General features: G+C 46.1%; 1 protein-coding gene across 3 annotated transcripts in view; it reads right to left on the bottom strand.

Moving 5' to 3' along the window:
• Positions 1-1,413: 1,413 nt before the first annotated feature.
• The window catches only part of NWD1 (NACHT and WD repeat domain containing 1), a 68,180-nt gene continuing 54,499 nt past the window's right edge, over positions 1,414-15,094 (bottom strand). For 2 of the 3 annotated variants that reach the window (XM_073220211.1, XM_073220212.1), the window contains exons 17-21: positions 11,422-11,576; positions 9,939-10,215; positions 7,743-8,293; positions 5,503-5,608; positions 1,414-3,609 (exon numbers count right to left, since the gene is read on the bottom strand). In XM_073220211.1, coding sequence (XP_073076312.1) covers positions 3,308-3,609; positions 5,503-5,608; positions 7,743-8,293; positions 9,939-10,215; positions 11,422-11,576 — 1,391 coding nt within the window. In that variant the 3' untranslated portion in view covers positions 1,414-3,307. The remainder of the gene's footprint in view (positions 3,610-5,502; positions 5,609-7,742; positions 8,294-9,938; positions 10,216-11,421; positions 11,577-15,094) is intronic. The other variant, XM_073220213.1, reaches the window with a different exon arrangement.

Genomic DNA, 15,094 nt, shown 5'->3' with positions numbered 1-15,094 from the left:
GTCTGGGAGTAATTGGTGAAGTGCCTCCTTTTGAGGTAGGGCAGGGATATGGGATAAGAATCATGATTAACTTTTCCTGCCTATGGTAAAAAATGCTAATATATAAACTGAGTAGTATGCCATCTTAAGCCCAAGGTTCCCTTTTAAAAAACAGAGAGTTAGGAGGCAAGATTCCGAACTTATTTTATGGTAATCAGACAATAACCCACCTGCTTTTAAGGCAGGGCAAGTAGTCCTAAATGATATGTCCCCACTGCTTGAGGGTAACCACTCTCTTGGAGAACAGGATCAAGAAATTCCTTATGTTCCATTTATCTTGCAGAATATCTAAAGGTCAAACTATGGATAGTGACATAACATCCCTCACTAGAAAGAAACATCCTGAGACCACATGGCAAGCCTGTGCCTCCCCCCACTCTGCCCTTTGCCCCCTTCTTGAAAGCCTTAAAAGACAGAATCCTAAGCCCTTAAGCGCACCTCCTCTCTGAGGTTGCCTGCACTGCCCTTTCTTCGAGTGTGTGCTTTTTGCCTTAAATAAAGACTTCTTTCTGCCCAACCTACTGCGTTTTGTCTCTGCACTCCTCCAGTGGTATACGTCTTTGTTACTTTGCTATTTCATTCTATTTTCTAGACTTGGCCCAAGTCTTCACTCTGTCAGTCCTACTTCAGACAAGCAGGGAAGGGCTGCTGAGAGCTCTGATCTGATCTTGCAAGCTCCCGTCACATGGGAGACCCGGACAGGGTTGCAGCCGCGTGATCATGATCTGTAGCGGCCGGCCCAAAGATCCTCCTTTGCCTTTGGGAAGTTATCAAAACATAATCTCACTCCACCCAGTGCTCTGCAGCTCCCCCACATCCTGGGGTGGCAGGGGCTCCGTTCCCAGGCCATGCAGATCCAAGTGGATGCTGGGCGCCAGGTGAGCCTGGCTTTAGGAGTTGGCATGAGATTGCCCCATGCTGAGCAGGAGTTCAGTGAGCTTCCCTTTCCTCCCTCTGCTCTTCCTTGCTCTCTGCAGCCTGCGTGGCTGCTGCTGTTCACTGCTACTCTCCCCTTGATGATTTCCTTCCTTACCTAGATTCACCCAACCCATTGGTGAATTCTTTCTTCATCAGAGACAAGAACCCTCCCCTGTCCAGGCTGAGGTTTCATCTAGTGCACAGGGAGAGACCCCCCAGACGCAGCTGCCCGACACCATTTTTACTCTCCGAAAGTGTTCCAGTCTGAGTGATACATTACATGGTCCTGCTTAATGTGAGAGGGCAAGGGAGGCACTGCAAGGACCACACTCTTCTGGCTCAGCCTTGGCTGGCAGACCTCAGGAGAGTCACTCCTCCTCAAAACACAATGCTTGTCAAACACTCATAGCAGCCAAACTCTTTCTCAAATGAAAGCTCACTGCAAAAATCCCAACATAAGCAACAATTCAGAGTAGCATTTTATTAGTAAAAAATTTCTGTCCTATGTTCAAATTAGTATTTTGTACAAAGCAATTGCTTCTCACCAAGGCCATTGAGATGGACACACATGTTAAACCCAAAGTTGTAGCTGAAATCTTACTCTGCCACAATATCCACTTTACTTCTGGGTTGTGTAACCCCCTGATTCAGAGAGAGGTGGTAGTAAGGGTTCCCCTTACTATCTAAATTAAATGTCAGGATGATCCTAATTTAGTTATCTCTAACATCTGAAAACCTGCTGCCCAGCGTACCTGAACATGCATGCATTTTAAAAATTACAGCCTAAGATATTATTTAACAATGGACCTTGATGCTAGCATTTGCTGAACTGCCAAAGCCCTCCCTGGAACCCTAGTTTGGGAAATGATTGAACCAGACTGTCAGTGGGGTCACTCCAGCTCAGAGTCCTCTGTTTCTAAGGTTGCTCTTTCTGAAACTCTGTCTGGAACTCAACAAAGGGGAGAAGGAATAGCACCTTGAAGGTTTGGACTCTCCTATCTTTATAGCATAAGCCCCAGAAAAAAAAGCAGGACTTTTAGAAGGTTGTGGGCAAAGAAGAAAGATCCATTTAAGTGGAATGAAAGATGTTCTGACTGTTGGACTTGTATGACGCTGGGATGGCCCAAAAGCACAAAGCGAGATGTTGGCCATCTTTGCTTCAAAGAGCTTCCAGTTTTTAAGATAAAAAATCTTTACCTTCCAAGTACTCCCAATGAGCACAGGAGTAGGGATGGGAGAACTGTAACAGGCTGATTATTTCAGTGCCAGTATGGGTCATGAATTCAGATCATGGACTAGAGTCACGCAGACCAAATGTACCTGTAGATGTAGGTTTAAGCCAAATGCCAACTTTTAAAAATGAGACTATTTCACATAAAAGTCTGGATTTCTTAGACAACAGAGACTCTAGAATCACTCCATGGAATCAGGGTGTCCCTGCCCACCCAAGGCAGAGTGTGTGCCCTCCGCATTCCCATGGTCTGCAACATTCTCTCTTGCTCACCCTGGTGCATGGCAAGCATCAAGATTGCTTGCTGGCCCCTGTGAGCATTTGAGTGTGCCACTAGTGGAACAGACAGTTGTGCTTCCAAGATTAAACTGGAGGAAAGAGGTCCAATAAGGACTGGGACAGGACAGCTCCTAGTTCTCATTTCTCAGAGCTCTTGCACCTCAGGCCTTTGATCTTGAGTAAATCAAAGCTGCCTCTGCATGAATCAGTTTTGTTGTCTGTAAAATAAATGCAGAAACTCCTGTCCCCACCCCCCAAAGTATGGGCTGTAAGGATCAGACATAGCACCTGATGCTTTATACATTGAAAAGCTCTATAGTCCACACGTGTGGTTTGGTTGGTCTTATATCCATCCATCCCCCTCTGCCTAGTGCCAGGACCCTAGGCTCCCTCCCGGGAAGAGCCTCTCCCAACGTAATTGCAGGGAGTGGCGGGGGGGGGCGATGTTGATTCCAATTTCACACTGGGTCAGGTCAGCCAATCACAATGCTGCATTCTCCCAGGAGCAGTGGTTCTGTCCTAGTCAACTGAAGCCAGTAGAATTGGGGTCAGGACTTTGATTCAAACTGCTGGGAAAAGATCTTTTCTCATAAACTTGGCTGCTATCTTGCTAACCTGGGGGTTACAGGTCTGTCAACAGAGCCAACGAGGAGGAGAGAAGAATGGAAAGATGGGTCTGGGTCATATGATCTGTGACTTTGGGTCCAGGTATACATCAACACATACATTTCCTTTGCTTTAGGCAAATTGAATGAAGCTCCATTCAACTCATGGGAATGCTCAGTTCCATTTCCACTCACTGGAATCCCAGCCCCACCCCCACCCCCCACCAAGGGGTTTCTATACTAGCAGGCAGACTTGTGAGCGTTTGTTTGATTTGGACTTATTTCCCTGGGCACTCCCTGATCTTGAATCCTGCAGGGCTCCTGCAGCCGCAGCCAGCTCTTCTCTGTGCCTGGCTTTGACCATCCACACTGCCTTCTTGAAGTTCTTGAGAGGGTCCTGCTGTGAGGCTCTTGAGGAAGGGCACTGGAAACGCTCACGGATGAGATAGCCATGTCTCGTGGGGGCAATGAAGCCATTAGACGTCGGGATGATTCTGTCCACCATGGCATGGACGAACTGGACAGCCAGCAGGGTGCCTGTGGGGGATGTAAGGCAGAGAACAAATGAGAAATGGGGGCCACAGAGATCCAATCTCGCACATTTGAGAGTTGGCTTCATGGGGTCAAATCCCAGCCTATGCCCCTGACTAGCTTAGGCATGGCATTCCACTTCTTGCGGTCCCTCTTGCTTCATCTGCAGTGTGGAAACGACAACCTACCTGCTGAGGGGAATTCTGGAGGTTTGAATGTCATGCATGTCAGGTGCTTAGTATTGGTTTCAGCCCAGAATGAGCTCAGTACATTGCTAAGGAAGAGTAGAAACAGAGGCTGTGAACCTGCCCAGGACGGGCTTTTAAGGCCATGACTCTAAGCTGCTAAGACCCATGACCTCAGCCACTAAGCCATTGGTGACTGCTGGCCAGGCATATTTGCTACAATGTAACAGACTACAACATACCTGATCAGGATGTATTCCATCACAGTGTATCCAACTCTCCCTGATATGCATTCAGCCACTTGCCTGCTGTGTGACCTTGGGCAAATCTATTACCCTCTCTGAACTTCAGCTTCTTCATCTCTCAAATGGGAATAGCAATGGTGCCTACCCCCTGCCAGTGTCATAGGTGTTCCCTTCTCTAGAGAAGACCGTGTAGGAAGGTGACAGAGGTGGCCACGGGGTCCAGGTGGACCACCTTCAGACCGGAGCCTACCAGTTTCTCATTGCGTGGCTTTGGGCAGCTCACCCCATCCCTCAGAGCCTCAATTTTTGCTCTATAAAATGGGAGCGACTATCAAGAGAATTAAATGTCTTGTTGACAGTACTTGCTACACAAGACATGTTAACTCTCATTAGTACACCTTCAGGGTAATGAACAGACCAAGGGGAGTGGAATTTTCAAAGTGATTGGTCTTAAACAGGCCACCCTTAACGTCTAGAGGATCCGGGACAAGAGAATGAATCAAGGCCTATATCTTGTGAGATGTAATGTGTAAATATTGCAAATATAGCTAATAAACTATTAAATGAAATATGCTCCATCCTGCTACATGATGGATGTGCCTTTGGAAGCACCTGGAAGTCAGATTTTGGTTGAGAATTGGGCTCTTCAGTTGCATTTTGGAATTTACGTTGTGGTGTACAGAGAATATGATGCGGAAAAGCCAGCACCCAGCTGTTTGTGGCTTGGCTCCCTTCTCTTCCTACATCCAGCTGCGTCCTACACCCCAAGGGGCCTCACACACGTCCATGTGAACATCCCCTGCACACACCCAGCTCACACATCCATACTCCATTCACACACCCCATGGCCACTCCCTCAGCTTAGGAGCATGCACACCGGGAGTGCAGCCCACCATCGGAAGGATGAGGCCCGCAGACCCTGAAGAGGGCTCGAGCCCACCGGGAGGGTGTTCTGGAGTCCCAGGCACCCAGAGCATGGGTCTAGAAGAGGAGGTGCAGCTCCAGGTGGGCCCATCCCCTTGACCTGCAGACATCTCCCTGAGTGGAAGGACCCAGCTAGGGGAGGCCAGGGTGGGACCCTCTAATGCTCAGTGTAAGATAAATTCTAGCTGAAATAGGCAGGCAACAAGAGGCAGCAAAGGGCCAGGCAGTTTATTTGAGCGCCATTCCCGGGTGATATTCCCCCGTCTGGCTATCACAGGCCCGGGAAGTCACACTCCCCAGGGCAGGCAGCGAGTTTTTAAAGGCAGAGGGAGGGAGAGCTTATATTTACAGGGGCGCGACGATTGGCTAGCCTAAGGCACATTTTTCAGGTTGGGAGGGGGCAGCAGCCGGGGACTTTGGCACGTCATCAGTGTCCGATGTGCTCATCCCTCCCCCCAGTGCCTTCAACCTCACACCCAGGACCTGCGCAGGGCCTTCTTCTCCAGATGTAAACCCAGTCCTGCCCTCAGAGCAGAATAACTCACCGTCCAGCACACTCCAGACGATTATGGAGCGATCCTTCAAGCCCGCGTACACGTACTTGTCATCCTTGGAGAAGCAGATACACTGGACACCTTGACAGTAAGAGCTCTGAGAAAAAGACAATGTGATGATGTGGGTTTCAGACTGCAAGGCACCCAGGAGACCAACCCAAATGCAACTGAGTAGGAAGCCAGGCTTGTAAGCACCCCACAGAGGAGGGATCACATGAAAACCCTGCAAGCTGGGTGGAACCAGTGTTCCCAGGACCAAAGCACATCTTCATAGAAGCTGGATGGAGGGAGAGATTTAGAGACATTTTGCATTTATTTAAGAGTGGGAACTATAGGATTTAATCTCTTCAGTGACTTCAGGTATACAAGTATTAGCTACAATTGTCTTTAATTAAAGGCTATGCACTAAATGCAATATGGATCCTAGACCTGTTCCTACAAGAGAAAAAGGGAATATGTCGAAAAATATAGTTGATATCAATAAAGCTGATAGTTTAGTTAATACAGTATTCCCCCTTATCTTTAGGGGATGCATTCCAAGACCCCTAGTGGATGCCTGAAACCACAGATACTACTAATCTCTCTCTATATAATGTGCTTTTTCCTATACATACATATCTGTGATAGACTTTAATAAATCAGGCATAGTAAGAGAATAAGTAATAATAACAATAAGAGGATAACAAGTAACAATAAAATAGAACAATTATAAGAATATACTGTAATGAAAGTTATGTGATATGGTCTCCTCTCAAAATATCTTATTGTACTTGTGATAATGTGAGATGCAAAGATGCCGACACAATGGGATGAAGGGAGATAAAGAACGGAGGCCTGTGACCTAGCATTAGGCTATTATTGCTCTTCTGACAATACATAAGGAGAAGGATCGTCAGTTTCCAGACTGCAGTCGACTGCGGGTAACTGAAACCGCAGAAAGCACAATGTCACATAAGGGACTACTGTTAGATTTCCCATGTTAATTTCTTAGTTTTAATAAACGTCACCTATTACAGAAGATGTTAACATCAGGGAAGGCTGGGTAAGGGGTATGTCAATGGAAACCTTTGCACTCTCTTTGCAATTTACCGTCAGTCTAAAATCATTATGAAATTCGGTTTATTTAAAAACAAAAACAAAAAGCTAGGTGTATTTATCTGCTGTGGTAACATTTCCCATCTCAATGAAGCAAAAGATGACTTACATCCCAGACTTATAGTGGCTTCATAAAAATAAATACGTGGGTGGGATGAAGGCTGTTTAAAATGAAACTACACATACTCTGCTCTCTTAGTTACAAGACTGAGATCATCTGCTTTTTAACTGTGTTTATTTACATCTTGCAACCGAAGGTATGGCTTTTGTTTTCCACCTGAAAAGCTGGGGAAAATAACACCAACCTTAAAAGAGTGTCATGAGGATTAAATTATAAAATGATATTTTAATGTGCATATTTTTACATAATGTATAAATAATAGGAATATATAAATATATAATATAGCTCCTAATAATATTCACATAAAAATTATAATAGCTCCTTAAGAGATGGACAATGTGAACTATTAGGTGCTTTGTATATAAAGGAATCACCAATTTCCTTCTTCAGAGCCTTCACAACTGCTGTTCCTTCTGCCTAGAATGCTGTTCCACCAGATTTATTTAACCTTCTTAAATAGTGGCCCTTGCCACTTCCTGCCCCCTCTGTCTTGCCCTGTTTTTCTTCAAAGCCCTGTGGCTTTCCAACTCATCACGTATTGGGGGCTTTGTCTTTATTTCACAAGCATTGATTGAGCACTGAGGATACATCAGGGGCTCTCCCAGGGACAGGGGCCGCCTTGGCGAACAGACACACAGAGATCCTCCCCTAGGTCATGTGATCAACACCAGTGAGTGAAAGAACAGCCCAGTCAAGATCAGGATGAAGAGAGTAAGGTAAGGCTGTGTCAGTGTAGGGTTTGATCCTGTCTCTAAATTGTGAATATTTTGTTCCTCATGGATTTTTTTGCATTTGTCTTGAGTTCTTTAAAACGTGGGTTTAAATTCTATTTCTCTTGACTGCCAAGTTGTTTAGCACCCCTTAAACTCTGCACCTAAGACAAGTGCCTTCTCACTGACCTCCCCTGAGTCCTGACCACGGTCAATGGCACATAGTGTGCGCTTAATAATTGATGCCCAGCATCAGCTTCCTAACACCAGGACATCGCATGTGTGTGGGGTGGCAGGTCACGCACCGTGTAGTTCATCTCAAATTTCCACTTGCACGCCTCTAAGTCCCAGAGACACAGCAGAGATTCCTCGGACCCACTGACTGCCAGCTGCTCCTTGTGGCTGACCTCCACGCAGGTGACCTGGCTCCCATGGGCCTCCAGAGGGAACACTTTGGAATTTGCGCACTCGTAAAGGAAGAGGTCGCCACTGGTCATGCCATAGATCACGCGGGAGTCAGCCAGAACAGCCACGCTGGATATGGTTGCGGGCAGCTGAGTATAGAAGGTGTATGTTGGCCCATCAATGACCGGACAGGGTTCCCCGGGGCTGATGTCCAGCACGAGGACAATGCTGTCATAAGCAATGGCCAGGTGCTCCTCGCCCTTGCTAAGGGCCATGCAGTTGATGGCTTTCCGGGCCTCTGGAGGGGGGATGCACAGCACGTCCTGTCTGGAATTCAGGGGGAACACCAGGACAACCCCCGAAATGAGGCCAGTGAAAAGGAGATTGGCTTGCTGGGCAACCTCCAGACACCTGACCTCACTGGGCATGTCCACAGCATCTTGTTCCTCACCTGCCGAGAGAAGACAAGTCAAGAACAGATCACGGAAATGCTGGTTCCACAGTTTTCGTACTTGAAGCGTTTTTTTAAAAAACTTTCATTGTCTGTACTACTCCACTTGGTTACTGTGATTTCCCGCTTCCACTCCTGCATTCCAATCATCCAGACTTCAAAAAATGAAAATTGCAACATCTCACTGCTCTATCTCGTGCCTTCCGATGACCTCCCAGCCCTCTTAGAACAATTGTACGTGCCTTTCCAAGGTCTTCAGGGACTCACATGACCTCTCATCCCAAATATTTCCTTTACAAGCTGCTATAAAGGGTTGGAGAATAAATGTTTTTGTTGGGGAGTCTGCACGCTATGCGCTGCAACCACTTCACCCTGCCCTTTTAGCCACAAAAGCAATCACAAACAATACGTAAAGAATACATGTCTGGACTTGGCCCGCCAGCTGTAGTTTGCAGACTCCTATCTTATTCCCCACCACACCTTGCATCGTGCTGCACCCCACAACTAGCAGGTAAGCACTTTGAACACTGCAACTTCATCTGTCTTGCTCACTGCCAGTCCCCAGAGCCTGGCCTTGCGGCTAACACTAAACAAATGTCTGCCAAATCCATGATTGCATGGACTTGAGAGTGAATTTCTTTGCCCATATTATTTTATCCTTAACAGGGGATTTCTCTACCTCCATCCGCCCAGTGGGAGCTGCAGCACACACTGCTGGTGACATGCTCACACACGCCCCCTTGACCAACCAGTTCACTCAGACCCAAGGCTGCCCCCTGCCCTTGGATGAAGGGAACCCCTTATCTGGAAACGCCATGGGGGCCTGTGCCTGACAGCCAGGATGGCCTGCAGCCAAAGAGTGTCTGATATGGGGTACAAAAGATTGGCCTCTTTGCTTCAAGGTGAGACAACTCCAAGGTGTGATTCATGCCCCAGGGCTCCCCCTGGGATTAGGCTGAAGCTGGCCGTCAGCTGAGCCCACATTCTTCTGGTCCTGTTCACTCTCCTGGGCCCCCTGGGGGATTGGGCTGAGCCCACCTCCTGGCTCGGACCCTCTGCCAGCCCAGCCTGCTTCCCCACCCCGTCTCAGGCTTTCCCTAGAAGCTCCTTCCATGCACGACTGGTGCCAATATCCCCATCACACACCCTGCTTCCAGGAAACCTGAACTAAAACTGGGACGGACAGCCAGATAATCAACTCTTATAAACTGGAAATTTATAAAATCAGGTCCTGTTTTGTACTGGCCACTTTCAACCTAATTGGAGATATAGGGTATTCTGGACTGGATGTTTGTGACCAACTCCCACCCCCCGCCCCAAATTCATGTTGCAATCCTAATCCCTAAGGTTAGGAGGTCAGGCTTTGGGGAGCTGATTGGGATCAATGCCCCTCTAAGAGGAAGCAGGAGAGTCTGTTTCTTTCCCTGCTCTCCGCAGGGAGACACAGCCAGAAGATGCTGTCTGCAACCCAAGAAGCCAGCTCTCACCAGACACAGATCTGCCTGCTTCCCAGCCTCCAGAACTGTAAGGCATAAAGATCTGGTTGAAGCCACCCAGTCTATGACAGCATTCTGTTACAGCAGCCCGAATGGACCAGGACAGGGGCTTCTTGGTCTTACTCACACAAATGACCGTGCTTACAAACCTTCTGCCAAGTCCCAGATGGTGACTTTGTTTTTGTCCCCAATTTTGGGGAAGTACACGTAGCTTCCGTTGTGGGACACTGCAGTGAGGCCAGTGCGGTGCAGAAATGGGGTAGAGGCCCGTGGCTGCTGAGCATAGGTGAGATCCCAGACTTTAAAAGACGAGGACTGCTGGGAAGCAGATGCCACCAGGGCCCCACCCTGGACCAGCAGGCTCACAGGGGCCCCGACACCCTCCAGGATGTCCAGCAGGGTCCCTTGCTCCGACAGACTCCACACCTAGGGATGGACAGCAGTGGAGCACAGATGACTTCTTCCTTACGCTGCTGTAGTTTGGAAATATGCTTAAGCCCATTCATCCACCTAAGGTAAATTCTTAGGTTGTGGTTCAGTGGCCTTCACATATCCCCACACCCTCAAACTTCCCCACATCTCATCAAACCACTACTGTGGCAGTTCTCAAACTGTGTTCCAGGGAACCCTTTGGGGGGTGCCCCCAGGCCTTTTCAGGGGAATTGGCAGAAGCAAAACTATTCTCATAATAATTTAAGGTGTTATCTGCCTTTTCCAGTCTCTTTTTCTCACAAGTGAGCAGTGGCATTTTCCACAAGCTACAGGACATGGGCTATCACAACAGACAGAAGAATGCAGAATTAAATATGAGAATACAATTGTTTTCTGTTGAGTCGAACAGAAAAGAGATTTGCCAAAATGTGAAACAATACACTTCCCAAGAGGCTTTTTGGTATGTTTCAGAAAATACAGCTGTTTTCATAAGAGTATGTTATTATGTTGACATGTCATGTTAATGAACTAATAGGAATTAGAAAAAAAGGACATTTGAGGGAAAGCTTGTGAAATCAGAACAAAATCTGCAGATCAGTTAATAGCATTGTCCCAGTCATACTTTCTGGGTACGATGAAGGGATCTAGGTAGTGTGAGATGCTAATGGTGGGGCAAGCTGGGTATATGGTGACTCTCTATGCTCTCCTACACTGTTCCATAAATCTTAAAACTATTCCAAAATAAACCATTTGTTAGAAACATGTATATAAATCAAATCTATGTAACCCACATAAGCAAAAGCTCTTTGGGATCCTTACTCATCTTTAAGAATATAAAGAGGTCGTAAGACCAGTAAGTTGGAGCAATGCTACTTGATCAGGTGCTTTCCTTGTAAACTTTGAACTTAAAGGGAATTTTCATCCCCTGTCTCACAACTCTGCTCCACTCTGAAGGCCAAAATCCTCTCAGGCTTTTAGGTTTGGTGGGAATGCCATCTCCTTCATTGAACATTTTGGTAAACGCCCCAAGTCTGTTGCTGGGCCCCACGAGATCCCCCTCTCCCCAAAACCATTACCCTCTCCCAGTGAACTGCCCTGTTTTTATCAGTTTCTGTATTTTGAAGCCAAAAGATCCTAAAGACTCATACTTTGTATTCTTGAGGTGGGGGTGAGGGTGACAGGCCCCGGTCTCTCCCTCACCTGAATGAGTGCGTCCCGGGACCCTGTGACAATCAGATTGTTCTCAGGACCAAACACGGCTGTCTCCACGGTGTCCTCATGTTCAAGGTCAGTGGCCATGAATCGGTGAAACCCCTGTGAGTCGGCCAAGTATATGCGCACGGATCTTCCAAAGCCTGAAATGGCAGAAATTAGGGTCATGCCTTTCATTCCTGGAGATGCTTGAGAGAAACTTAATTCAGTCCACAAAGATTTTTTTCTTTTTTGAGCACCTTTTAGATGCAAGCAGAAGAAATATAGTGGTGAATAAGACAGACATGGTCCCCATCCTCACAGAGCCTACAGTTGGGGAGGGACAGGATCAGTAATCTTGGAGAAAACCATAAAATGATTAATCATCACAAGACTGTGAGTCTCCAGACGCTGGTACTGCCTGTGTGGGCTGTTCATGGTCCCAGGGCCCTGCACAAAGCTGGACACAGGGTAAACACATCTTGAAGATAAAAAGAAAGTATGAAGAAAGAAAGGGAGGGAGGGAGGAAATAAAATGGTTACAATTTGTGAAAAGGGCAGACAAGTCAGGGGACTGGGTGCCATGAGAGAAAATGACACAGAGATACACAGGCAGAGAAGATCATGTGAAGACAGAGGCAGACAATGGAGAGATGCGACCACAAATCAAAGAATCATAAGGCAGAATGTGGAGGAGGCAAAGATAGATACTTCTTAAGGTTCTGTAGAGCCTTAGGAGGGAGCACAGCAGAGAATGTGTCACCAGATTTAGCAAAAACACACACACAAAAAAAAATAATAGGACACCCGATTAAATTTGAATTGTAGATAAACAATGAAATTGTTATTGGCATAAGTATATCCTGAATACTGTGTGGGATATACTTATGCTAAAATCTTGATTAGTTACTTGTCTGAAATTTAACTGGGCATCCTTGATTTTACTGGTAACCCCACTTGGGTACCAGATATGACCTGGGTAAATGCATTGTTGAGGATCCTTAGCAGTGAAGGGAGGTGGGTGAAGAACAGATTGTGCGGGTCTTCTGAGGCCTCATCCTGAAGACTAATCATATCCCTTCTGCTCAGTGAGTGAGTGAACCAGAGACACACCCCAGCGGCTAGCAGAGCGACTCAGCTGTTTGTGTGTGTGTGTGTGTGTGTGTGTGTGTGTGTGTGTGTGTGTGTGCTCATGCACATATTTTTATTGTCTTCTCTGAGTAGGAAGGAAGCTGCCTCCTTACTTTAGAAAAAGATTTCTGTCCCTGGAACACCATAGGTCATACACTGAGTCGTCCATTTCCACGAGCACCAACAGCTCAGGTCTGGGTGTGGCTGCTGGGTCAGCATGAACCCCACTCAAGTAATTACATGGGAATTATTGTTTACAAGATAGGCAGGCCATCAAGTCTTCCAGATGTTTAGAAAGAAAATGTTTTTAGTAAAGAAACAAATATTCAGCATCATATCTGAAGGTGCAAAGTCAAGCCTAACTGCATTCAAATTCCAGCATGTATGACCTCAAGCAAGTTACCTAACTCCCCATGTCTCAGTTTCCTTGTCCACCATCGATAATACTTAAAGTTGTGCATCTCCCAGGGCTATTGAGATGTAAAGGAACATGTGTAAACTGCTTAGGAAAGGTTCTGACAAATTGTAAGCACCCAACTATTTGCTACTATCATTGTAAGGTTGACACACAATGCTGTGCTAGGTATGTACCTGGCCTGCATCATCTCAGTGTAGCCTCCTGACAACCCCTGAATCAACTGAGGTCAATGCGAAGTTGGAGGCTGAGCATTTGTGCCTTTCCATGCTCACCATGGAATTTCTTTTTTTGACTTGTGCTTGAATGCGAGGCTCACACAGAAGGATGTTATGGAAAACGAATGAAATGCATCAAAATATCTACAGTCCAAGAATATTTGCATTACATTCTTGTGCAGTAAAAAGTTAACTCAGCAGTCTGGGTGTGGATTAACTCCATACTCTGTACATGAAAGGTCTGGTCCATGCCTGGCTCCTGGGTAGCACCCTAAGCCCACGGAAAGCCCTACCTGATAAGAGTGCCTTGGTTTACCCCAGGCCACCTTGGGTGGTCTGTGCTCACAGTGTCATTTATGGTGGCAGCCTTGGGACATGCAATGTCAACTTGAGCCCAGGGGGATGCTGCAGATGAAAGTCAGCTGTGTAGGTGGTCAGCCATGTCCATGTGACCAACCGCCAGTAAGAATCCTGGACAGCATGGTTGGGTGAGCCTCACTGGCTGACAGTACACCGTACATGCTGTCACACGTCATTGCCAGGAGGAGTAAGTGCTGTCCATAGAACTCTGCTGGGAGGGGACACCTGGAAGCTCGTGCCTGGTCTCTCCTGGACCTGCCCCATGCACTTCTTCTCTTAGTTGCTTTTAATCTGTATCCTTTGGCTACAATAAACTGCAACTGTGAGCACAACAGCTTTTCAGAGTTCTGCAAGCCCTGGTGGTGATCTTGAGGATTCCTGAACCACAATTCTGTTTATGACACTTGAAAGAAATACTTGCCTGACACATGAAAAGATGCTCCACATTGCTAATTATCAGAGAAATGCAAATTAAAACCACAATGAGATATCACCCCATACCAATTAGGATGGCCAACATCCAAAAGACAAGGAACAACAAATGCTGGTGAGGATGCAGAGAAAGGGGAACCCTCCTACACTGTTAGTGGAATGTAAATTAGTTCAGTCATTGTGGAAAGCAATATGGAGGTTCCTCAAAACCTGAAATACCATTTGACCCAGTAATTCCACTCTTAGGAATTTACCCGAAGGAAACAAGATCTCAGATTCAAAAAGACCTACGTTTATCGCAGCACTATTTACAATAGCCAAGAGATGGAAGCAACCTAAGTGTCCATCAGTAAATGAGTGGATAAAGAAGGCGTGGTACATATACAGAATGGAATACTATTCAGCTGTAAGAAAGAAACAAATACTACCATTTGCAACAACATGGACAAAGCTGGAGGGTATTATGCTCAGTGAAATAAGCCAGGCAGAGAAAGGCAAATAGTACATGATTTCACTTATTTGTGGAATCTAAAACCAAACCAAAACAAAATGAACAAAAAACAGTAATAGACTCATAGACACTGAGAAGTGGCTGGTGGTTACCATGGGGAAGGGGTTGTGGTAAGTGGGTAAAATAGGTGAAGGGGATAGAGAGGAATAAAATCTCAATCATAATATAAATTAGTCATGGGGACAAAAGTACAGCATAGAGAATATAGTCAATAGTTCTATAACAACTTTCTATGTTGGCAGTAACTACACTAGTTGGGGTGAGGATTTAATAATGTATAAAACTGTTGAATCACTATGTTGTATGTTTGAAACCAATATAATATTGCATATCAACTCTACTTCAATTTAAAAAATCAATCAATTGTGAAATAATTTAGTTTTGTGTATCTATTAGAATGGTATCTAGCATATGATAAGGATTCAATAAATATTAGATAGTATTATTTGAAAAAAAACAAGCAAAAGCAGTGGAGTGTCTGTTTACCACCTCCACTGGGAAGCCTTCCCTGACTGCTTCAGATTAAAAAAGGGAGCCATGTGCTTGCTCCCACAACCCCTGATTTTTGTCACAGTGCCAACCACTTTTTCTTGTGGCTACCTGATTGTCCACCTT

The sequence above is a fragment of the Manis javanica genome, chromosome 13 (genome assembly GCF_040802235.1).
Source record: "Manis javanica isolate MJ-LG chromosome 13, MJ_LKY, whole genome shotgun sequence".
Lineage (NCBI taxonomy): Eukaryota > Metazoa > Chordata > Mammalia > Pholidota > Manidae > Manis > Manis javanica.
The sequence above is the reverse complement of the archived record's forward strand: the minus strand, read 5'-3'. Positions and strand labels throughout refer to the sequence as shown.